The sequence below is a fragment of the Anser cygnoides genome, chromosome 3 (assembly GCF_040182565.1).
Source record: "Anser cygnoides isolate HZ-2024a breed goose chromosome 3, Taihu_goose_T2T_genome, whole genome shotgun sequence".
In the NCBI taxonomy this organism is placed as follows: domain Eukaryota; kingdom Metazoa; phylum Chordata; class Aves; order Anseriformes; family Anatidae; genus Anser; species Anser cygnoides.
The window spans coordinates 97346955-97373270 of record NC_089875.1 but is presented as its reverse complement, the minus strand read 5'-3'; the positions used below and the strand labels follow the sequence as shown (position 1 = coordinate 97373270).

At 36.5% G+C, this 26316-nt stretch overlaps 1 protein-coding gene across 4 annotated transcripts in view; it reads left to right on the top strand.

Moving 5' to 3' along the window:
* The window catches only part of TINAG (tubulointerstitial nephritis antigen), a 63151-nt gene that overhangs the window by 5120 nt on the left and 31715 nt on the right, over positions 1-26316 (top strand). For all 4 annotated transcript variants that reach the window (XM_066994788.1, XM_066994789.1, XM_013172312.3 and 1 more), the window contains exons 3-9: positions 771-860; positions 2460-2574; positions 7791-7914; positions 9368-9518; positions 17999-18179; positions 18635-18680; positions 22812-22917. In XM_066994788.1, the coding sequence (XP_066850889.1) occupies positions 771-860; positions 2460-2574; positions 7791-7914; positions 9368-9518; positions 17999-18179; positions 18635-18680; positions 22812-22917 (813 nt within the window). The remainder of the gene's footprint in view (positions 1-770; positions 861-2459; positions 2575-7790; positions 7915-9367; positions 9519-17998; positions 18180-18634; positions 18681-22811; positions 22918-26316) is intronic.

Below are 26316 nucleotides of genomic sequence, written 5' to 3'. Positions count from 1 at the left end.
CCCTGTTCAATCTGCTGGCTCTGACATGAGTGGAAATGGTTTTGGCATAGACCTGGACATTGACATGAATACAGAGAAAACCAATATCATTAAAATTTTGGGGAATATTTTTATAACGTTTTGCTCTGGCACAAGAGATGAACACTTTTGTAAGGGGGAGGATATATAATTTATGTAGGAAATGGAAGAACTGTTTGAACATCCCATTCCCCACCTTGGGACATCTGCATGGAGCAGGCAGGATGCTCTGCTGCTGGCCCTGGCAGTCAGCTGCCCCAGCTCTACCTGCTTTTCCTCTCCAAAAGCTGGCTCCATACCTCCAAACCCAGGGCAGCCCAGTGGGCTCCGGTGGCATCCACCTGCCTTGAACTTGTCCCAGGGTCTTTGGAGCAAAGTATCTGCAGCCATGTAGCTCCTTTCTGGTTCTCCAGAGTTAAAGATAAACTCTTTCTCTCTCTCTCTCTCTCTCTTTTTCTTTTTTTTTTTTTTTTTTTTCTTTTTTTTTTCTTTTTTTTTTTTTTCTAGTGAGGCTTGGCCTTACAAAGATGGAAGCAAATTTTTTCAAAGATGATGTTTTCCACAAGCTGTAAACCTTCCCACCTCATTCCAATTAGGATTCATTAGGTACTGAAGTGACACTAAGTAAAATTGTGTTTTTGTAATTACTGTGACATTTATAGTTTAGGTTCCCCCCCTCCCTTCTGCTGTAAAAGTGCATATATTTCTTTTGACAATTTATTTTCTGCTCAATGATATTCTTGCCCTTTCAGCAAATGCTTCCAAAGTAACTGGAAATGTTCAAATGAAGTATGTCTTGTTCGCCCAGACTTGATTCAGAACATCAATTCTGGAAATTATGGGTGAGAATACTTTTATTTTAAGGTTTTGTTGTCATCTACTTTATTGCTTATAGTATGTAAGTGCAAATTACAAGTTATATGCTTCTCTCTGTCTTTTCCTTCCCCAGTTACATCCCATGAATATGATAGTAAAAGTGCATCTGTAAAACTTTTCTAAATCTCTGGCAGATTATAGAATTTTAAGTGGAAAGATACTGGAAGTCTCATGCTAGTAAGAGCTAATATTGTACACACCTATCTAAGACACTCTCCAAAATTCATATGATTTTATTTATTTATTTTTTTCCTCACAAAATGGTCTTTAGATCATCTTCCCTGATTCTTCACTTCAATGCTTAGGATAGATTTTTTTTAAATTATTTTTTTTTTTGGTGCCTACCCTCAAGAATATCATTCTACATACCAGGACTCTAAGTAGTGTTGGAAGAGGAGAGAATGGGCCAGATAAGGACCAAGACATCAGAACTTTGTGAGGTCCAGTATTTTTCTTGTTACCAGTTCTTGTTCCCTGTAGTGCAGAAGGACACCCTGGTATCAGAGCAGTGCCTTGGGAGCCTGCTGGTAATTTACAGACAGAGATATAGTGATTGCCTCCCTAGCAGCTGAGGTGCTAAATTCACCAATGAAACCTACACAGGTGCACAGATTTCAAGCTGTCACTCTGTACTAGAACATGTTGTACTTCATGGGAGAGATTCAAACCAATTGAGTTAGGACAGACAATTAAGTCAGGCATCTGGAGCCTGATAACCACAGAGTGCCTTAGTCCACCTGAGATATGACCCAGCTTCTTCAGGTGTCCATATTCTCCATTGATTACAGGCAGACCAAGAGTGATGAGGCTTCTCATTTAGGCAGCATGAATCTCACCTGTTTTCCTCATATACAAGCAAGAAAGAAATTAATGAAGAGAATGCTCTCTCCTGTGGCTCAGTCCTTCTCCAGTAATACATACAATTTCAGTTTGTTCAAAAAGTGTGTAAACGTAAGGTTTTTTTATGTTGTGCATATGGTTTTCAGGGTTAGTGCTAGATTCTGAGGCTAATCTACCTTCCTCAGGTAGAGTAGGGAGGGAATAATTAAAAAATGTTTCTTTTTCTGAATATTAATGTAAAACTGAGGCAGAACAGCTGGGCTTTCTGTGTGGTTCAGCAGTGTCTCACAAACACTGCTGGTGCGCCAGAGCTTGAAGTCAAAATAACCCACTATGTGAAGCTATTAGTTCTCTGTTGGCATCTGGTCTGAAGCATAATGTGAGCACAACTTCAAGACAACTGTAATTGCTTTTATTGAGCACCTTATTTTCTAGTGCTTCTCTGAAGCATTGCATGCTCATCTGCTGCAGGCTGACACAATGCTGACCTCAGATCATCACTTTTCATATCCTGCTGTGTTGCTCTAGTCTAAATTTATCTGTAGTGAAAACCCTGTACTAAAGATTGTCTCATGCACATCTAATAGAATGTCTCAAAACATAATTTGAAACATTTATTTCTGGATGTTATTTTTAGTCGTGCTCTTATAAAGAAGGAGCAAGGTATTAGTATGAGCAATATCTCAAATGTGGCTTTGTTTGCTTGTTTTCTGTCTGTGAGGAAGATGGAAAGCTGACAACTATAGTCAATTCTGGGGAATGACACTGGAAGAAGGCTTCAAAAAGCGGCTGGGCACATTACCTCCATCTCATTCTTTGCTGAATATGCAAGAAACTCCAGTAAGTATCAGGTGATTTATTTATTTTTTTAATATATTCATTATTGGAATAAATATAAGATTATGATTGAGGTATTTAACGCTAAATGCTTCCATGTTGTATATGAAACTCCCAGAAACTTCCAGAAACTCTCCTAGCCACAGAGATAGTCTGCTAGCCATAGTCATACCTATTGACATTCAGCAAGGAGGAGCAAAATAAAATGGTATCAATTGGGAAGCTGTGCACCATTATTCACATATCAGTGTTAGAGTTATAGAATGGCTTGGGTTGGAAGGGACCTTAAAGACCACCTACTTCTAATGTCCCTGCCATGGGCAGGGACACCTCCCACCAGACCAGGTTGCCCAAAGGCCCATCCAGCCTGGCCTTGAGCACCTCCAGGGATGGGGCATCCACAGCTTCTCTGGGCAGCCTGTGCCAGGGCCTCACCACCCGCTGAGTGAAGAACTTCCTCCTTATATCTCATCTAAACCTACCCTCTCTCAGTTTAAAGCTGTTACCCTTTGTCCTATCACTACACTCCCTAATAAAGTGTCCCTCTCCAGCTTCTGTGTACCTTTTTGGTACTGGAAGGCTGCTATAAGGTCTCCCTGGAGCCCTCTCTTCTCTTGGCTAAATAAGCCCAGCTTCTCAGCCCTTCTTCATAGGGAAGGTTCTTGAGCCCTTTGATCATCCTTGTGGCCCTCTTCTGGACTCAGTCCAACTGCTCCATGCCCTTGTGCTGGGGGCTCCAGAGCTGAATGCCGCACTCCAGGAGGGGTCTCACAAGAGCAGAGTGTAAGGGGAACAATCACCTCCCTCGATCTGGTAGCTATGCTTCTTTCAATGCAGCCCAGAATACAGTAGGCTTTCTTTTATGTCCAGCCTATTGCATCTTTGTTATTAAGCTTCCTGTAGCTTCTTCGACTGCTGCACTACTTATGGCCTTTGTTCTGCCTGAAACATTTCTCAGGCACGTGTTGTCTAACTGCTCTCTTTTTACAAAATCTGTGAGCCACAACCCAAATATCTTTGGCCATGTCAGAAACCCTAGGAGCCTGAATGCATTCTTCTCCAGAAATCCAGCTCCATGAATTTTTCCATGTAACCCTCAGAAAGTCATAGATGTTGCTGGAAGCACATGCTTTGCACAGGAGTCTAAGAAATCTTTCTATTTACTTACAAAAGCTAAAAACATAAAATAATAATCTCTGTATGTCTTTCCCAGCTTCTGGAGAATTCTCTTTTTACAAAAAAATTATTCTGAATTGTACAGGAGCCTATCGTCTACCTATGGTTTCTCTTCAGAAGTATTAAAACTTCCTTGTTCCTACCCTAGTGGTTTCTGTCTTGGATTGTTTTGATTTAAAAATGTTTTTCACTGAAACTTCCTGTGAAGCTCCAAAGCTCCCTGATCCTGTCCTCTTCTACAGTTTTCAAGAAGAACATCAGCTCTTAAGTGTCATTATTCTGCCTCAGGAAATTTTCAATCTGCCACATTTTAATACTTCCCAGAAATGTAAGAAAACATGCTTTTATTCCCGTAAGCCAAACTTTAATCACTGTATTAGGTGATTCCACGTGAATCAGCAGTTATCAGGACCTAAATGCCCACTGTGTAAAGATGTGATAAATCATCTCTTCATAGCTGGCCCAATATCTACTGTCATTGAATGATCCAGAAAGCTCGTAGCATGGATCAGGCTCACCAGAGGTAGAGACAAATTCTTCCAATTGGCAGACCAACAGTAGTCATGGAGATAACTCCCAGGCACTTTTTAAGATATGTGTCTTCCTAGATTTTCAGATAAACTTGCTTTGGCTTTCCCTTCCATGAATAATTTTCTGTAACTGATATTTTGTGAAGCATACAAACGCATTTACAAACACGTAAGTGATAAAAAAAAAAAAAAAGTGAGTTTTTATTAAAGTGTTTCCATTAAGCTTCTGCATCCAGGTGACAGCTCAGAAATGTGTAAAAATCTATAAATGATGAGAAATTCAGAAATGATGATTTTTAAATATATATTTTTTTTTTCAGAGGTTTTCTTCAAACTTTAATGGCTTGGCCTTCAAGTGACTTTGTTGAGTACTAATTTACCTGCAGGCCAAGGTACTACTTACTGTGGATAAAATAGGCACTATGATTATTACTGTCTTTCCCATTTTGCTAGTGTGAAAACTGTGAGTCACTTGCCCAAAGTCACATAGTTAGTTGATAAAAATGGTACAATTAGTGTTTGGGAGCTTTTGGCTCTATCTAGTGTTGATCTGATTAAAAGCTGCTGGCTTTGCTAATGGAGAAAGAAAACCATAGTTACCTATTCATTAAATACAACATTTTCTGACTTGAAATGAAAGCCATTTCTTCAGCATGCTAATGGTCTACTATCTTGAATATAAATTACAGCATTTGGTAACTAAGGGGCTGCTGTTTCCTTTTGTGTTTTAGGGATTCTTGAGAAAACCATTTTCGCGTAGAAGGAGCTCTTTACTCAATTTTGTACGACGAAAAAAAAAGATTCAAGAATGCAAAGCCCTTCTGTGTTAATCACTTTATCTACATCAGATTCTTAGTTCTTAGCAGTGTTTTGTCGTGGAGTAAAGGTTTTTTAGTTGTTTCATTGACTTGACATGTTCAGCTACAAATTTGGTTTCATAATATTACTCTGTGATAGAGCTACTTTCAATCTTAGGGAAAACACAGAATTCTTGAAGTTACTTACAAAGCTTTTAAAAATTCTGTTATTGTCTTTACAAAGCCCTGTGATGTCCACACCCCCTTCTTATTTTTTATATTAAAAATAATTTAACATTAAAAAAAAATCCCTCAGGAAAACAAACAAAAAACTATTTTTACATTTGTAAATTCAGTAACCTTTTTTTATCTGATGGGCCATCTAACATTTCTGAAGTCATAGGTGAAATCTGAGTATTCTTCTATATCTCCTTACCTTTCCATTTTGGCCAGACTGCTAGCTTCACTGCATAGAATACATATGAAGGTTTAAAAATGGTTTGCCAGTCATTTTTCTGATTGCTTTGTACTGTCTAATGGTGGTTTATGGAGCATACATTGAGAAACAATTGTCTAGACTTACCATTTATCACAGAACAGCAGTACTTCTCAATATCAGGGTAGCAATTTCTCAGACAAAAAGCTAATGTTTCTGGCTACAGGACAATCTTGCATTTTGAAATGACAAGGCTGAGGGTTAATAAGGGATTTGCTCTGGGATTTACAATTTGAGGCTATTAAATACTTTGGCAGTAGTTTAGGAATATATAAATTAACACATTGGCTTGGACCAAAGGTCTATTTATTTATTTATTTTTTTCAACTACCTCATTTGGACTGTAAATGGTCATTGCTCAGGCAGGCATGCTAAGCAAAATTTGCCAACTTTTATTTGTCTACTTGTTGATAGTGAGCAGGTTTATCAAATAAATGAAACGCTCTTTATCTGCAATTTTGCCAGTACGATTCATCTTCAAAGTAAATCTTGTGCTTGTGCTTGTTCATTAATAATTAACTTAATGAAAATTTAGCAAGATCTTTAACTTAGCAGTTATTTTGTGCATGACGTTTGTGGTTGCAAGTCTCATATTTCCAACAAGCTTTTGAAGGAAGCAGGCTTTCGAAAGCAATTAATGAAAATATTGAGATTAAAATCTTAGCAAGATTAAGATTACTGGTTTGTTATGTGTGAAGGTAAAACTTTCAGAAGAACATAAGTGACATACGAGATTGCAATATACTTTTAAAATGACTAATGGTATTTAGGACTCACAGCCTACATCTAAAGTGGTAAACCTCAGGCACTTCAGAGTTACTGGATCTGGGTGTAGGTACAGACTGTATCATTCTGTCTGCAAGTGCTGTATACCAGTCTAATATCAGATAAAGACCTGATGTACAAGCTTCCTTTTTTCTTTCTCACACATTTCTTCTCAACTATTGGTTTTATGTGGGAAGGAAATCCAGGTGTACAAGCTGGATGGAGATGTTGCTGTTTCCCAATACAAGCCACAAATTTATCTGTACGCAGCCAAAGTGGTAAAGTTCAGTTGCCAAAGAGTCCTGAGATAGCTTGAAAGAACTGGGCACAAATATGCAAATCATCTTAGAAAAAGGTACTTAGTCTTGTAAGTCACATAAGCAATTTAGAATAATAGTGCAGCAAGGACACACCGAATTAGAAGACTAAGGATAAGTAAACCAAAATAAAATAAAGGATTTTGATCAGGATAGAAGATTTTGTACTTCTGGGTGTGAGCCTGCAAAGAAACGACGGTAAATGTTATGTTTGGGAACAGATTATCATATTTCATATGCTGTATATTCCTCTGGAACAGATGTTACAACCAATTGTTTGAGACAAACTGCTACTGGATGGATCAATCCTGTAGTTTTGTATAGCCATTCCTATTTCCCTGTGCAGCAGAAGCAATCAGTCCATAAAGTTAAACAATTTAAAAAAAATAGGTCAGTGATTTTGATATGTCAAACATAGAGCAGATTATTAGCAGTTGTACCAGATGGTTCTTGCGTATGTGGATATTTGTTCAAAGCGTGGAGGACATAAATTAAAGCTGAGGGATGAAGATGCCAAAAATGGCTGTCCAAATGGCTTTACTGAGCAGGCCATGAATTCTCATCAGCTCAACATCAGATTGCAAACCAGAACGGAAATCACGGCTTTTCATTCTGGAATGAAAGTAAGTGCTGGAAATCGAAAAAGCTCTGTGTAAAAAGTGAATTAATGATACACTCTACTGATTCCCTACTAGTAACTGGAATTTTCTATTGCCAGCCATGTGGAAATATGTAAAGCATGTCAAGGAGAATAGGGTAGCAGGTACCTGACTTCACTACTGTTTGCAGCAGGCGGCTTTTTCTTCCAAAAATGCCAGCTGGGCCATAATTGACATGTTTCATAGGGAAATGTTGCTTGAGATAAAAATCAGAGGAAAACTGGACAGGTTATTCAGGTTGGCAGCTGTGCAGCTCAGCTTTCCAGCTCAGACAGGGCAGTGCCAGAAGCCTCTGACTCTCAAGGCAGCTTCAGCACACAGACAGGGTGGTTGCCACGTGGATGCTTGGCGAGCCACAGCTGCCGATGTTTTAGGTTTCCTCAAATCAAACATTAAGAATTTTTAAAACAAAATGAGGGAGATATTGAAGGCAAAAGTAGGAAATGAAGCATATACAGATCTCCTACATTTTGTTTTAGGGAAGTTCACCTCCGGAAGGAAAATTTCCTGAGTTTTTTGCAGCCACTTATGCATGGCCTGAGTGGATTCATGATCCTTTGGATCAACGAAATTGTGGAGCATCCTGGGCTTTTTCAACTGCAAGTAATATTCATGTTTTTACCTCCATATTAAAATATAATTCTAGGTTACATGTGTAATGAAAATGTACAGTGATTAGTAATGATGTAATTTCATTTAGCAATGAAAATTTCCACTTTCTGTTAACTTTTTATCAGCAAACAGTAATGTTTAAAATTGCTACACCTCTCCCTACACCTCTCCCTCTAATATGTCCCAAAGACAAAGAAACCAATACAAGCGGTAGGGATTTTTCTTTGCTTTTCATAAGTTTCTGTATCGTATGAAAATTTTTGATGACAGAAAGTTGCAAATGAATTGACTAGTAAAGTTTATCATAAATGGTGGAGTAACTTTAAACAAATCTGCATTCTTTGCTTGCACAACTGCATGCTTGACTTGAATGCTTAAAACAGGAAGGCATCATTATATATATATTTTTTCATATCTGTGCATTTGCCATTGCCTAACCCTTGCTATTCAAGTACATTAGGTGCAATCTTTTTGATGATTTTATGAGAAGAAAACCCTGAAATTGGTCAGATATTTGTGGAAGAAATTATTTTCAAGGTTTATATATAAAAATTTGTCAGTAATAAAATCATGTGTTACAACCTCTGGTTTTATGATAAATGGACATGAGTATTTGTGTCATTTTTCCCAAATAAAATATACTGATCAGTTACGTTCATTTATCTCATGCTGCAATAAATCTCAGTACCTATTAAGATATCTAAAGATGGAGAAAAAAATATTAAAATAAATCCTTATTACTTGATCTGGCCAGTGGGTCCTCATGGGTGAAGATTTCTTATTTAAATCACAACGTTACAAAGAAGTCATTTGATTTCACTTATAATTTAGTTAATTAATCTGCCTTTAAACCTCTGAATAAATATGTAAATACTTAGAATCATGAATGCCTGATCTAGTTCAGACATCTAAGGTGACTGTCTCAGAAGTAGTTTTGTGTGAATCCCATATTTATACATTAATATGAGCAATTCCAAATATTCTTTCCAAAAAAAACCAATACATATTTTCAGTCTTGAATAGTCCTAAAGGAAGAAAAGGTAAAAAAGAAAGAAAAGGGACTTGGAAATTCAGCTTAAGAGATGTGGGGAGTATTTGTATCTTCTGCTGAAGATAGATGAATATGAATGTAGATGAATGTTCATGTACAGACATAGAGATTATCAGACTATATTATCTAAAGGTCTCATCTGATGTTTATATTTAAGTTTTGATGATATTTGGTAAATCTATGGATTTATAAAATTACAGTGAAGTTGCTCACAGTGCTTTGCAGTTTCACAACTCTCTTAAGATTCTGACAGATAATATCCAAATTCTTTTGCAAAAATGTCTACAGAGAGAAAATACTGATGTTATAATTTCAGTCACTCTTTCACAATAACTAGTAAAAAGCAGTGAGTAATTATTTGTTTCTAATAACACAAAATTTCTTTCAAAACAGGTGTTGCAGCAGATAGAATAGCAATTCATTCTGATGGTCAGATCACAGACAACCTTTCTGTTCAGAACTTGATTTCTTGTGATACCAAGAATCAGCATGGATGTAATGGTGGAAGTATTGATGGTGCTTGGAGATATCTGAAAACACATGGGTAAATATTTTATCTGTTTAGTTTATCTGAACTTGACCCAGTCACTTAATTTACATGTGTGATAATGATGATTTCTGACCTTTCAAGATAGAAACATTTAGCTCTGTCTTAGGTCAGATTACCTGTGTCACCTCATCAGGACAATCACTTTCTCTGGTTTACACCTTCTTTAAAACACCTTATTGAAGCCCAGGAGCTATGAATCATTCCCAAAGAGATAAATGAAGACTATTTTGAATTAGAAAGATAGGAGCTCTTGCTGAGAAAACTCTTAAACTACCCATCTCCTCTTCAAGGCTTATTATATCTGGATGTTGTCATTAGTTATAATACTATGGAGAAAAAAGGTAACTTCTCTAACAGCAAAAAAGCAAGAAAAGATTTTTTATGTCTAGGAAAATACCATAAATGCACTCAAAACTTCTATAGTTATAGAGATACAGGCTTTTCATGTTAAACGACCTTGAGAAAGCAACCAGTTGCAAAAGACAATATTTTGAATATTTAAAAGGTTCAGACGTTGTCTTTATATAAAACAAATTGTAATCATACTGTATCAAGATTGTTTCAGAATGTAACACCGTAGCAAGGACTGTACCTGAATTTTTCTATCTTCGAGTTGGACTCAGCAAAATTAATAACCCTCAAACTCTACATGAACAGTTAGAAGCTTTTTGAAGTGACATGTAACAATTTATAGAATTACAGAATGACTTAGGTTGAAATGAACTTTTGGAGGTCACCTAGTCCACTGTCCTGCTCATGACTAACTCTGAAATTAGATTAGGTTGCTCAGGGCCATGTCCCCTGTCATGTCGTGAGTATCTCCAAGGATGGGGGTTCCACAGCCTTTCCTGCAATGTGTCTCTGTGTTTGATCATTCTTGCAGTAAAGAACTTTCTTCTTTTATCTAATCTGCATCTTTTTAGTAAAACTTGTGATCGATGCCTTTCATTTTTTCACTGTACCTCTTGAGTCTTGTTCTGTCTCTTCTGTGGCCTCTCCTTACGTAGCTGAAGACAATACTTAGAATACCTTTTAACATTCTCTTCTCCAGGCTGAACAAATTCATCTCCCTCAGCCTCTCCTTGTATAACACACGCTTCAGCCCCTTAAGCACCTTTGTGGTCCTCCACTGGACTTGACCAGCTTGTTGATGTCTTTACTGGGGATGCCATAAAAGAGCACAGTACTCTAGATGTAACCTTGCAAGTAACAGTTTGAGGGGGATACCCACTTTTCACTATGTCTTGGCAATGCTCTTGCTTAGCAAGATCAAAATCAGTATTGTGGGCCCACCTTTATCAGGAGTGCCCAATGCTAACCTAGGTTCAACTTACTGCCCATCAAGACCCCAGGTACTTTCCTGTAAAACTGCTTTCTCTAGAGGTGGTTCCCTGCCTGTACTGCTGCATGGACGGTTCTGGCTCAGTGGTAGGATGTGGCTTCAGTTTTTGCTGAACCTTATGAGGTTTCTGTCAGCTCATTTCTCCAAACTGTCAATGTCCCTGTGAATGGCAGCCCTGCCCTACTTTCCAGCATACCGACCACTCACCACTAATTTGGCATCCTCCACAAGCTTACTGAGCATTCATTATGTCCCACTGTTAAGGCTTTTAATATAGATGACACAATGTTGACTCCTGAGGAATGTCACTAGTAAAGAGCTACCAGTCACTTTAACAGTCAACCTTCTATCACGGCAGCCCAGTTCACTTATGGAAATTGTAAGCAACTCATCCAGTCCCTCTCCAGTTCAGCTAGAAAACACTGAAAAGGTTGCTAAAGTCAAGGTAAATTACATCATCTGTTTTTCTTATTCTCCATGGAGCTAGCAATTTCATCTCACCATCTCATCATGATGAGGCATGATTTGCTCTGGTAAGTCTGTGCCGTCTGTTCCCAGTCAAATCCTTGACCTTCATGTGCCTGGAAATGGCTTCTAGGAGGATATGCAATAACCAGATGTTATATACTCTATAATTAAATTCAGCTGTTTCTCACATTGTAAAAGTTATTTTTTTGTGCTTCCTGTTCCATACCATAATCTACTTCCCCTTGCTTTCATACACTCTCACCTTTTATTCTGTCTTTGATGTAGCTCATACCTGTAGATAGAGAGATCTCAGGCCTGCTGTCTGTCAACTTTTAATTTTAGTTTAAAAACAAACAAACAAACCATGAAAAGATCAGGAAAATGTCAGATGTGCTGCATCAGACGTCATAGTTGTCATGGCAGCATGGGGATCTAGGTGAAGACCAAAGCACTGTCATTCACACAGTCACTAAGAATACAAAGTGATCATTCTGCTTGTCTTCAAATGCATTAAACAGGTGAACTATTTTTGATCTGACAAAGATCTCAGGGCTTCAACATTAAACTAGTTTTGACTAGTTTTGAGTGGCAGGCCCTTTAGGTAAGTGATTACAGTGGGAAGTAATGGATTCCACCCTGGTAAAGGCCTCTCAGCACCTCATTTAGGCAAAGGTTTCATTCATGAAGAAATGAAAGTTATAGCTTTATATTTTAAGTAACTCTTTTCTATATCTAGAAGACCAGGCTCCTTTTAATCTGTAGCTCATGCTCTTTACAGAGTAAATATAACTCTTTCTCAATGAACTGTTTGCTTGCTTACCATGTTAAGGATGGGAGCAGAAGATTTGGTAGTGTAGATAAGATAAAAGATTCATTTTAATCAGTATTATCTCCACAACAGTTGGAGACAGCTATTTTTAGAGGGAAAGCCCTAAAGAATGAAGGAATCCTGCAGCCTCCTGGGTTTCTGCTCCCCCTGACTGTCATCCCTGTATGGGCATAACCAACATGAACCCGTAATAATAAGATTCTTCCTATACCAAGAAACTCTATCTTTTTTCACCTGAAGCAGTGTGATTAGTGACACAAAGCACTCTTCAGAGATAGTTTAGGCATACCAGAGTTAATATATTTCTATAAAGAAAGCAAGGCATGCTGAAGCTGTATGAGGCATTTTGCTATCTACCCAGCCATGTCTATACTCCAGATTTCAAAGTATGTGCACTATTGCTCATTCACTTGAGACATGACTTGCAGCTCATTCATCTGATTCACCAGTCTTGCAGCTGACTGAGCAAACAATTTGACAATTTGCAGAGCAGTTGTGGTGAGAACCATCAAGAACTTTTGAAGGCTATCTAGATCTCTAAGAAATTTCTGCAGTCCAAGATCATCATCTTAGCCGACCTTAGCTTTCTCATCCCTGTGGAGCCAGCTCCTACACATACAGCTTTGTTGCTCTTACAGAAGTTTGCCTGCCTCCCATGCTTACCCCCAGATTTTGCTTCACCAAACAAGAAAATATCTCTACTTACCCATTTTTATACACAATATTTCTAAATCCTGATTTTTATTCCTCAAGTTCAGATGATATTTCAAATCCTCCTCCAACTATTCTAGCCACAAATAAACACCTTAGATAGAAAGATAGAAAGAGTGAGGACAGATGCTGGAAGAGCACTAGAATGGTTATGCTGGGTCTAAGCAAGGGTCCTTCTAGTCCAATCTTCTGTCTCTGACAGTGGCCAACAGCAAATGTTATCACATTTACCTGGAAAAAAAAAGTAAAAAATTTAATCCACTAATGCTGATGATTGAATCATTTTTATAGCTAAAACCCCACAACACTTTACTTTTGACTATGAAAAATTGGAATTTTATGGGATAAATTCCAAAGTGTTTTTTGAATGAGCCCAGTTAAGTGGTGCTTGCTTCCTCACACTTTCAGGTAACTTTTATTTTATGAGCCAGTGTATTGCAATTTTTTTTTTTTTTTTTTTTTTTCATTATCTCCATAGCTTGCAATAGGTAGAAAGCACATTGATTTTCTGTGTGGGCTTGTAAATTTTCACAGCAGGTGTTCAATGCTGTTTTAAAGCTTCTGGCTTTCTGATTTCTGAAGTGTGCTTATCTCAAGTTTTTGATAGATTTTCAGGAAAATATAGTGCTGGCCTAAACTATTGCCAGTGAAGTCAAAGGAAGACTTCCATAAAGTTCAGTGAGGAGAGCTTTCAGAAAGGCTGAGCACCCAGTTAACAGTGAAATCTGCTGTAAGAGGAGCTGAATCACTGTCTAACTCTCTCCCTCTCTCTCTGTCTTCCCCCATTAATTAAAGAATAAATCTAATTATTAATAATTTTAGGCATCTCAATTACAAGCCATATTTTCATAGGAATCAATTAGGTTTGGAAGCTTTTTTTTTTTTTTTTAATCTGGTAATGGAAATTAAAGCTTACAGTCTTTATGAATGAGAAAGAAATATTTTACTTTCAGGAAGTAAATGGTTACACACTTGAATACAAATACTGCTTGTAATCAGGACCTGATCTGTTTCATAGCTTGGGCTCCTAGCGGTTGCAGGGTTTGATAGGGATGTTATTGTAATTAGGTTTGGCCAACTTGCAATTAACATAATCTAATATTTTAAACTATGTCCTCATTTCTCAATTCAGATATATATGCAATAAAAAAGGAAATATTTTGATAAAGCTAAACACATAAACATGACTAGTTGAATTCACCAAGAATGTATGAGAACACCACAGGCTTATGATGCTTCTCCATGGATGTTGCTTGGTCCTAGTACTAGTATTTATTTATATGCTTATATATATGTACACTTAAACCCATTAACATTTGTTTCTGTTTTTCTTCTATGACTCATGGCAAGGACTTCTCTGATCCACTTCCCTTAAAGGTTTTTAGTGTTTAATGTTGTACTGATGTTTCAGGATGTACAAACAGATGTTCTGGCAAGGAGTTAAAGGCAATCTTCGTGTTAAATTATGTCAATCATGATGGCAAAAACTGTAGTTAGTGAAAGAATTCAAAAGTAACTGCTATTTCAGAATGAGTTGTCAAGTCTGGAATACTACACAGATCCAGAATGCCAGTTAATCATTTGCTTCACTTCTGTTACCATAAATGTAAGAGCCATCCATGCAGAATCTGTGACAACTCCAATGGGGTAATCAGACTGAAAGAAGGGGGAAAAAGATCCCCATCTCATGAATGCACTTGTCCTCTGTTCTTTTCCATGGTGTTTCTAAGCACACTTACACTGGGTTGCAGTCACTTACTTCTGCTCTGCTTATGAGGGATTGTGTTCTAAGGGCTGTATTTACCCACCTTACCTGCTTTGCAGGCCTGACTGCACTCATCAGCAATGCTGTATTTCTCTTGGAATGCTATGATCAGTGGTGACTAGAGTAATTACATATATAGATACATTATATAAACATTATAAAAATATATATATGAAAACATACACATATATATATAAAACAAAGTATTATTTCTACCCAGTGGAAGAAATAAAGTATAATACATTTTAAAACAAACAACAACATCCTATGTACATGTAGCCTAAATACTTATCATTCCCCAGTTAAAATCTGGGGAATCAGACTATCTTCAGCCATTTCAGAAGGAATTAAAAGGACTTACCAGTAAGTAGGTTGAAGACCTAAGCAATAACAGCCTGATTGCCCTTAGATGGGCAGTCTTTTTTTTTTTTTTTTTTTGTAGGCAGAGTTACTGTTTTCTGCAGCTCCTGAGTGTGTTGGTCTAGTTTGGGCAGAAACAATTTGCTAAGCAAAAAGACACTCCTCAGGGTCAATTGCTCTATAACCGAAGACTTAATGGGAAAATGCCAGAGTAGCTGAAGCATGAGTGTGCTCATCTTTTAAAATTCCTAATGACTAAGTAAACACAGGCAAATCTAATTATGCCTCAAACTGCATGGAAATGCAGTTTATTCTTTTTCAGATTCAGTAAGTTCAGTATAATTGTTGAGCTACTAAAATACATATCCTTTTCATAGGACTACACATTTCAAAATATTCTGTTTCAGTGAGCTACTTTATTCCATTCCTTAGAAGAGCCCTTCTGATATGCTTCCATGGCAACATCATAGAAGCGTGTATATTTTTTTAGAAACATATAGTGCTATAATGTAGAAAACCAAAAGGTCCCAAAAACTCATAAAAATATATAAAATAATGGTAGATTCTGGGTGCTTTTACTTAAATGTTTCATATTGTTAGTAAGTGTATTTTAAATATATGCTTTACTTGAATAAAGTGAAGCAAATAAAAAGGATGTTCAGTTAGTCAGACAGTCAAAATGGCTGAATATATCAGGATAAGCTACTGTATGAAGAAGCAGTTCATTATAATTAAGGTTTTGATGTATTGCCAAGGTAAAGAATTAAAACCTCTCCTTTCCTCTCCATGAAACTACCCCTTATTTTCATTACCAGTCTCCATTCTTGGATGCAATGGGGGTTCTTAACCCGTTCTTCAAAGCTCCTTTGATTTAGAACTTTGGAGATTTTCACATCCAAAATTAGCATGGGTTTAAACCTCAGGTGATTTATTGTAGCTCTTCCACAATCATTACTTTGACAGCATCAGTGTTAAATACCTTTGAGTCTTTGAAGCCTACAGCTAGAGGAGTGTCACCCAGAGGAATTTTTTCAGTTCAAAGATTTGTCTTTGATTGAGTTAGATCTATAAATTCATTTCACAGATTTTTCTATTGAACATTTCCTCCAAGATTCTTGCAGTAAATGGATATTTGTGATTTTGAAATCTTCATAACAATAGAAACTGTCCAATCATTACTGGACTTAATATTTAAAAAACATAATCTTTCTAGAATATACAAGTTTATTTAAAACTGTTAAAAATGAGTCATTTTCTATAACTAAACTCTAAAACCTTGAAATCAAAACCATTAATGCAGATTTATAGTGAGCAATATGAAAAAATTAACTGTTGTATGTGTGAGCAAAAACTCTCTCAGCATTTGGAAAATGTTTTGATATAGATACTTTTCTAAGAAGTAGATAGGATGTGTTCAAGAGCTGCAGAGAGCAGACACATACTGCTGTTATATCACGGCACGGTCTGTCATTTCAGTTTCCTCAAAAGGGTCCAGCTGTCAATAACCAGAAACCTACAGAAGAAGCCCTGTGGCCTGATCATCCCAGGATAGTCACTGACCTTTTCTGAACACCAGATGCCACATGCTTACCAGCCATTTAAGTTTACCTCAGCAACCTGATCTAGTGGGTAGCCTCCCGGCCCATGGAGAGGGGTCGAAGTTAGATGATCTTTAAAGTCCCTTCCATGCCAAGCCATTCTCTGATTCTACGGTTTATGATTCTATACTTCTGCTTGTCCTTTTGGTTCGTGTTCACTTCCAGGCACAAGCCTATACTTTTCTGCTTCCTTGAATTTCTCTATCTTGAATTATACTTTCTGACTTCATCCTGAGTTTAACCCCGTCAAGAACAATGTGATGGGAAAATGAAGATTACAGATAAAGCAACCTTATTTAATCATACTCACATTGGCTTTATAAGCATAAAACATTATTGCAAAATAGTACAATTATAAAATCGCAATAAGTCCCACCACTTTAATCCCCACTGAGTTTCACACTTTCTCTGTCATTTTTCAGTGCTTCAAACTAGGCGAAGTCCCTTCTGTCAGCATCACTCCAGAGAATTTTATTTTTCCCATGAATCAAGATAAGGCAACCCAGTTACCAACCCATAATCAAATGCTTTTCCTAATACTTCTCTACTGTCAGATAGTTCATTAACTTACTTAAGTTCAGTACTTAACACCTTCTCAGGTCGTGTTCTCACTTGTACTTATCTCTCATGTATTTCAGGTAGTAAAGTTCCCTTTTAAGGAGGTGCATTCACTCCAGAGGTTTGTTGGTTCTATTAATTAAGCATTACTTAGGTATTAACCACTAAGCATTGGACCTTTCTTTGGAAGAACCAAAAAATTTACTCATTTGCCAACAGACCAATTATTTTTACCCAAACCTTTAAAAAATTTAATATAGGATTTTTTACGTCAACAAAAGTTCACAAGAAAATATGAGCAAATATTCTCTTTATTTTGTGAGAAAAATGTAAGTTCTAAGACTTTTTAGCTGAAAGAAACAAAAGGACCTGTAGCTTCTCAGCAAAATTCCTGTAGAAAATGTAGATAAAACTAGAAAATGATTCATTTCCCTTAAAAGTTTTCTGCTGCAAATATGCACATTTCACAAGCCACTTTTGACAAATTGATACTGTTGAAAAAGTTGGTAATTTATTGATCTTATTCAGTGTGAGCATTCATGCATTCTTAATGAGGTGAATGTGCTAGGTGACAAAGGGCAGTGCTGACACATTTTCTACCCTACCTCTATTTAGAGAAGGGCGGGGAGAGAACTACTGCAACTGAAACTTGATCATAAGCATCATACATACAAAATGAAGCAAACACCTTCCTGTTGAAGCTGTCAGACACATTCATATGTTTGAAGAATGATTCTTTCTGTGAACTTACAGTAGCAAAATAATTAAAAACTTGAAATAAAACAAGTTTAAAAATACTCTTATCAACTTTTTTTATTTTATATTATTTTTTAAACTGAACAGGGTTGTATCTTACGCTTGTTATCCATCATTTTGGAAGCATCACTTGGATCCACCAGGTGAAAATCACTGTTATGTGTCAAGTGAATATGGACAAAACTATACAAGTGGGCCATGCCCCAATGATTTAGAAGAATCCAATCGGCTATACCGCTGTGGCTCTCACTACAGGGTCTCTTCAAAAGTAAGTTCATGCTGTGCACTCATCCTGTCATTATGTTTTTTCCTTTGGGAAAAAATATCTGGCATGTGGAAATATGTCTGTTTTACTTGAAGAGTGATAGAGTGAGTCTTCATTTTTATTGCCTTTGTCTTTTCAGAATTGGTTTAAATTTCCTACTTTTTTTTTTTTTGTTTTATGTTATCTCTTCAAAGAGACGTTGCTTTGTGGTCCTATAGGAAATAGATAAGAAATTATGCAGCTGGAACCGTGTATTAGTGATTCTTAAACATGTTTCTGAAGGTTTTGCTCATTTGGTAAACCAAATATTCTGTAGCAGAAATACAAGTACAATGACATATTTTTTATGCATCTATATACATATGTATACAATGATAAATTAGTATGTGTTTTTTAAGTAATTTAACAGAATGTATTTTCTTCCCTTGCTGTCTCTGCTGCTGCTTCCCTCCCATCAGGAAACCGATATAATGGAAGAAATCATGGACAAAGGACCAGTGCAAGGTATGGTAAGTTTGAAAGATGTTAATATTGTTATTGAAATAATCAATGTACAATGATCTTGTATCAAAGTATTAGAAATCATAAGTTACATTCCACAGTGAATAAAAGAGGCATATGCACAGACTCCAGCATTTATGTAACTTTTGTTGTGTAAGGAGCCCTCCTGCAACAAAGGACTCAAGTCCTAGTGCAATAAAGAGACTTCAGCAGGGAGTGAGGGGAGGGAGAAGAGTTAGTTGTTTAGCTTAATTGGTTGCAGCCATGAATGATGCTGACATCATCTGGGGATTTGGAAAGGGCATTGTGCAAGATGTCCACCTCATGGATGGATGACCAGTGCAAAACCAGGGGACCTCTACATTTCTACTGACCTCAAGTATATAATGAATTATCACAGCCTCCAATTCATTATTAAAATCTTCATTATTAGATATAATTCATTTCAGTGCATCATGGTGTTGAAGTTACTTCTTAAAGCTTATTAGGTGGGCAGCTGCAATCTGAAGCTGAGCCTTAACAAGATCAATAATATTAGTCTATGTTCTGCCCAACTTTGTTTGCTAAAGGGAAATGTTCTTTCCCATGCTGCATTTGGTGAACATAGTATTTCCACTGATTTCAAGAACATGCTAAAAGTGGGATCCTGAAGATAAAATTTCAGATCACTCTCTAATATTGCATTCCTAAAATATGTACTCACAGTTTGCTAAATTAATCTGCCCATACTAAATATTCCATATAAAGTAATCTAGATTCAGCCATTTGATACATTAAACCACTCAATAATTCATATGATTTTGGTATGTCAATGATTTTTCAGAGAAAGTGTCTGTATGAGGTAAAGCTAATGTTGTATGTGGAAAATTAGATCTAAAGGAGAGCATATATCTGAGAGTGTCTATTGCTGAGTGAAATTGCTTTCCATACTTTCCTTTTGCTGTAATGAGAATCTTAACTGAGTCACAGTTATGATCCAGTAATTTGTCACTTTTTTTCCTCAAAGCACCCTGCAAGTGTTCTTCAGCTTCTGAAAATTATTTTCCGTTTTTCCTTCACCTGTCATTCTTCAAGAACTTACAAAGTGCTAATGGCTAATCTTATCCAATGTAATAAGTAATAGTTAATAGCTTGAAAACATTTGAGAATCTTTCAAGATAATGACATAGAAAGTGATCTTTTTTGAAGATGAATATACTTGGATTTTTGTGCATATTTAGCATTAAGAATAATATGTATATTTTCAGCAATTATGAAACAGTAGACATAGAAAGGTAATTAAAAACTTTCTAATGCAGCTTTCAAGTTTGAATGACAATTTATCTCATCAAACATAATTGTTTTATTTGATGATGTGATCCAGGAACTGAGTGATTAGCAGTTTCAGGTACAAATGATGAAAAAGTTTTTTAAAAAAATCAGTATTCAAATAAACACAGTGAAGATTATTAATTCTTTGAAAACTTTCAAATGGGCATTTAAATACTACCCACAACATTCTTTAATGGAAATGCTCTGAATAGTTACAGTGCTGACATAGGATAACATTCTCTTCTGTCACATTAGTCAGTCTCAACCAAAAGAAAAGTGAACACATCGTTGGTAATACATAAAGTTTTCAACCCTAACAAGTATTGAAAACTTGTAATTTCAGCTATCGTGATTTTGGAAATAAAGGAGTATCCGATTTGCTGCCACAATAAAAAGATCTGGAGAAAGCACTAAGCTACGTTAATGTGCAGTGTTACCCCCTTTTTTTTCTTCTGGTAGCAACCAAATTTTTGGGTTTGTATCTTCACGTGTCTAAGACACATGGATTCTAATTTAAGAATTTTGTGCAGAGGTATCAATAGTAGAACAAATCTTATAATCTGTTGTATTTATACATGGACCTGACAGCTCAGCATGACAGGTAGTTCATGCATAAGCTACAGTAAGATATTAAAAATTGCTGCCTCTTCTGATTCATTAATAATTAATCCATTCATTTTGGAAAATGAAAAAGTATCTGTGATGTGGGATAGTACACTGCTGGTTGGTATAGTGTGATCATCTCATCCCACCCAAGTCACAGTCCAGATCAGAACATTGTCACTGAGTAAATAAAAACATCTCAGTGCTTGATTTTGAGTTATCATCTCTGTTTACTCTACACTTCATGTACCTAGTTCCTGATTAATTTGCAGGGTATGTATATATGTACAGATAAGTATATATACGTATACACAAAAATGTATACAACTATACACATATCTGCACACACACACCATATGTGTAGATTTAATACACAATCAGCTGAAATTCTTTCATGTAGACTAAATCATTCTGGAAACACACTTCAGAAATTTCTATTTCATTTCAGTGAAAGTAATTTAGGTATGATGTTTCTTCAAAGAGCCAAGAACATGCTTTTGATTTAGAGGTACTCTACAGAGTAAGTTGTTTCCTGAAATTGAACATATAGATCTTGATATAGTGGTACAGGAACATCCAGAGGAGTTAAACTCCTAGATCTATACACTAGTGAGCCTGGGGGCAGAGGGAAGGGGTAAACCTTTACAGAAAACTCTAGTGGAGTCCTGACCTTGCAACTAGAAAGCAAGAGTAAAGCTTGTGCTATTTTCCCCTTGGTCAGTTGCTGTCAGTATCTGTGAGCTCTGGTTCTGCAGACAGCTCTGGCAGAAGCTGTAGCATTAAGTCAATTTAATTTATTTATTTATTCTTACTTAACTGATATAATTCTCCCCAAGACTTGCCACTTAGCATCATGGTTTCTAATTCACTGTGTTGCTATCTGCATACATTTTGGATGTGAATTAACTAGCAATGAATATTTTCAGCCAAGTTTCATGGGTAGGTGGGTTTGTCGTGTTTTGAGCTGTTCTTTGCCTTCCCATCTTCCTCCCCCCTAAAATTTGTGGAAGTATTTTGTTTTCAGCCAACTTGATAGAGGCCAAGAGGTCATAACGACAGTTAATTTCCTTCAAGTTTATGACAATATGCAGGTAGGGGAAAGTAATTTGAAAACATTCCAGATGAAAAAACTGCAGCATGAGCTCGACTTACTGGGTGATTCAGATCTATACCAGACACATATGTTATAAATGCTCCAACCACATTAAAATTGTCAATGAAACTAGTACTTTATTGAAATCCCAAGGCGCAAGACTTTAGGACGGGGTTTCTTTAATTCTCATGTTCAAAGCTGTGTGGCAGTCTGTGTGTTAAAATCATAAGCTAAATGTAGGCTGGAGTTAAGCTTGTATTTATGCTTCTGATTAGGTAATGTAAGTCTGGAAAATATTTTCTTGTCTCTGGATCTTGTAACTCACCAAGTAACAAAGCAAATGGTACTATGGTGGCAGAACAAACTGGAAAAGAAGCCAAAATAATTTCCTTAAAAATCAAATAACTGATATTCCTCTGAAATAATGAATAGTTATAAAATGCAAATTGTAATATTCATTCTCTTGCACAAAATTTCCAGTTCATCAGCTCTTTGGCCTTATGTTGTTATTGACACACAGTTTTTTGCTCCACTTTTTTACAATACTTTCTACTGAAAGTCGGCATGAATATAGGTATAGAAAATCCATTTTTCCATAAGGATATTCCAGTGTACTTGATGAACTCTATATGAGGTTCAGAAAAAGCCATACAAATCAGCACTCTGCCATATTTCACAGGATGTTATATACATGGATAAACATCGACTGTTAAATAATTTTCTTGACTATGCAGATGCTTGTCAGAACTGAGGATTTTATGCATGAACCTGGAGGAGATTTGTCTTATTGGACTGGATTCGATTGGAATTGACAAAACTTGTGTAAGCCTTCAAGAGGAGATATCTCTTCTTACTGTATTGGAATAAGTCCATGATAGGGAGTTCCCATGACAGGGAAAGCCAAGTAATTTGACAAGAGACCTTTGAGAGACAGGTGCTGCAATATTTTGCCTAATTTACTCGCAGTAGGGAACTTCTGAGCAATTAGTAATTACTCTAATTACAAAGTACATTTATACAGTACAACACACACACAAAAAAAATCTCATTGATAAAATCCAAGGAGCAAACTACAGTACAAGCAATATTTACTGACTGTGCTATTTTTCCTATTGTTTTTCTTTTAGCTATAATGAAAGTGTATGAAGATTTTTTCCTTTACAAAGAAGGGATCTACAGACACTCCTACAAAGCAGGTTCCAAATGGAAAACACATTCAGTCAAACTCCTTGGGTGAGTAAAACATATTCTTTTACCCTTTTCTCTGCTAGTTATGAACTTAGTAAAACGTTATTTCCCAGTTTGGAACCCAATGGCTTCATTGTCAGAGGTGTAACGCTGTTACCTTCCAATGTAAGATTATTGTTGCTTCATTTTTCAATATCTGAGAATTTAAGAAATCACTGGAAAGAGCTATAGACCTATGACTTTTTAATCCACTCCAACATTTACTCTAAGACTTCAAATACAGTGGTTTATAGAATAACATGTTTTGGTGCGTGCTCACATATCTTCCATGTACACAGCAAGTTAAGAACAAAACAGAAATGATTAAATTGAAGCACGTCACCAAGCAGAATGCAAAGTGAAATATAAAAATTGCCAGTGGCTTCCTAAGTAACAAGCACAGGTGTGCTTACACAGCAGTCTGGGCTCTCCATACCCATACAGAAATAAGCTGCTGCTAGGGTGCTGGTTATTTTATCTGGGATGCACAAGAAATACACACCTAGGTCTGAAACTGCTGCAGAAGAATATGAATAATACACCAGTGGATCTTCCCTCAAATGTAGAACAGTGCCACTATATTGAGATGACAAGTATCTAACAATGTGCATGCACTTGAATTACAGAATACACCTCAGGCCTCTTTTCTCTGGCATGGAGGGAATATACAAGGATGCACTTATTAAATCACTGAGTGAATAGTTACATAGACAAATGACTAGAGATAAGCCTCAAACAAATATTTTGTAGGTGATCTAGAATATCAAATAAATAATTATTCAGGCCTGTGCTAGGAAGATTGCTGAGACTATCTTCAACATGTAGTTCAAGAAAATAATGTAGTGAAATAAATTGCATTTTGTACCTGTGATCTTAGTGAAGATACCTTTGCAAAGGACAAGGAAATGCTTACGGTTGTGCAAAATGCTGGCTAGGAATTATGAATGTGCCTGCTAGTGACACAGCAGCAGAGAGAAGCAGCAGGCTTATACAGGATCAGCCTTGAGCCTATACAGTTGCAAAAAGTATTGACTCAGACTAATAGAGGAAAAGCTCCTGAAGTAAATGTTATGAAGCAAGGAAAGTGAGAAATCGGCATGGACTATGGAACAGAGGACTGCATTAGGAAAAGATGTTTAAAAATGAGAGCCTGTATATGTTGGTTTATGTATATATATTTAAGGTATATCTGAAAGATAAATTAATAAAATTAAACTATAAAATTTACACTACAGTTTGAATACCTCAGTTCAAGGATGAGCTGCTATGGAACTGTTGGTGCAGATTCTGGGAGACCTATGCTTGGTGAAAATGTAGGGTGGTAATAACTTTTCCCTCAGAGGAATATATGCTGAGCAATTTACAGAGGGGAGTGATTAGACAACACTGGCACAGGGGGGAAATGTGATGGCTGAGAAGGGAGAAAGAGGGCTGTTAATGTGTTGAAGTGGCTGTTGATTTAAATGGGAACTGATAGACTGTGCATGGGAAAGTTAACCCTTAGGTAAGGAGCCATTTATGAGCAAAACAATGAAAGCCTTGACTTAGACCAGCAGCTTCCTAGAGGTGATCATGTTGACTGGTCGGTGCAAAACACTGAGTAGGAGGAAAGGCAAGTGGTCTAATATGCCAAAGGACACAAGCAAGAAAGTCAAGGAAAAAGAAGAAAAGTGAAGGTAAAGAAACCTCAGGCTGTTAGGAGGTCAATATGGTGGAAATGCATTTACTTACTTATTTTCACTGAAAATTGCTGAAGTATCCAATGGATCCAACAATATAAAGAATTACCCATCCTTCCGTTTTCTAACGTATAAGTGTTCTGACTGCTGAGATTATGCCACATAAATATCTGCAGAAGTGTTTAACTGTAAAATTGGATCCAGGTTTGACAAGTTGGAGGGTGTTAGATCCCAAGACCAGGTGTGCTTAAATTTCTAGCAATGATAAATCCAGTGATAAAATGTGACTCTGCACTATGAAGTCTAAAACAGTTTTGAAAAGACTTACATGTCTTCAGGATAAAACTGTCATTTTTTCATATCATTCAATAGTTTGAACTAATTTGAATGTAAAATATATGGCCCGGATATAAGCTATTTGCCATTCTTTGCTTGGTTTTTGTTGTTGTTTTGTTGTTGATTTTTTTTTTCAAAGGACAATGCAAACTCCTTGACCTAAATAAAAACTCATGAGAATCTAATTAAAGTTGAACATGAAACAAAAATATTGATGATGGTTTTCATTCTGATTCACAGAAATGGTTTCTAGAGAGAGAAAAAGGGGTAGACATGATGATGTATGGTAAAAAAAAAAAATGCAGCTTTGTACAGGCTGATATTTATTGTAATCTGATTTTTCATTTATGACTCCTTCTGTACAAAAGAGTCAATATTTGTAAAAGGCAGCTATAATAATGATTGACCATATTGAACTGATATTTGCAAAATCTAAAACATTTTTGAAAGTGCCATAAGCTGCTCATGCATTCAACTACATATAAGGTAAAGGAGTGTTATAAAATGGAAAGAAATTTTAGTGAAGTTTTCCAGAGCTATTTTTAACAAAAACAGATTTGCACATAGAAACTGTCTAACTGATCACTGAATCATAAGAATTGTGAATTAATTGACTGAATTCCATTGACTGAATTCCATTGTTGTGCAATTTAAAATTGTTAGCTATTTTCTATCATTTTAAGGCTTCTATTTCATAAAACCAGCTCTGATAGAATGATGAATCTTTCTCCAGTGAGGCAGTGTGTAACCTCAGGCTCAAGGAGAGAATGGGAAAACAACTGCATGGAAGCATGAAAGCAAAATATGGAGCAGCCAGGTGAAGGCAGTTGAAGGTAGCAGACGGTTTGGGTTAGAACGTGGTCTCTGTGGACAGTAAAACAGGGCTTTCAGGAGGCAGGACTGGCCTGCTGACATTTCGAGAGAGTAGGATCTCTCAAGCAGTTTCTGTGTCTTGTCTGCAGAGGCAGGGAGGTAAGCAGAAAAAGTGAATAATGGAGACTGGGATTCATAAGAGCTAAGTTTTGATGTGTAAAATTTAGATGTCATATCTCTGCTAGGCAGTCATGATTCTCTTTATCATCCATGGCTGTTGATCTGCTCTTTCCTACCTATCTGTCTTTAAGTGAATCGAATTGCTTTGTTGGATCCTATTTCTTTTTGTTGACTATAAAAGAACCCCTGAGGATAATGTCAGACTTGCAGAGCTAACATTAAAATGTCTACGCTAGATTAGATGAATCCCACTTGTAAAGGCATTATAAAGTAACTTAAACAACAAACTGACTGGTGCATTATATTTATAGTAAGATAGTATCTTCAAGATGTCTTGCATATATATGTTTGTATATATGTACACACACAAGGATTTATGTGTATATACACATATATT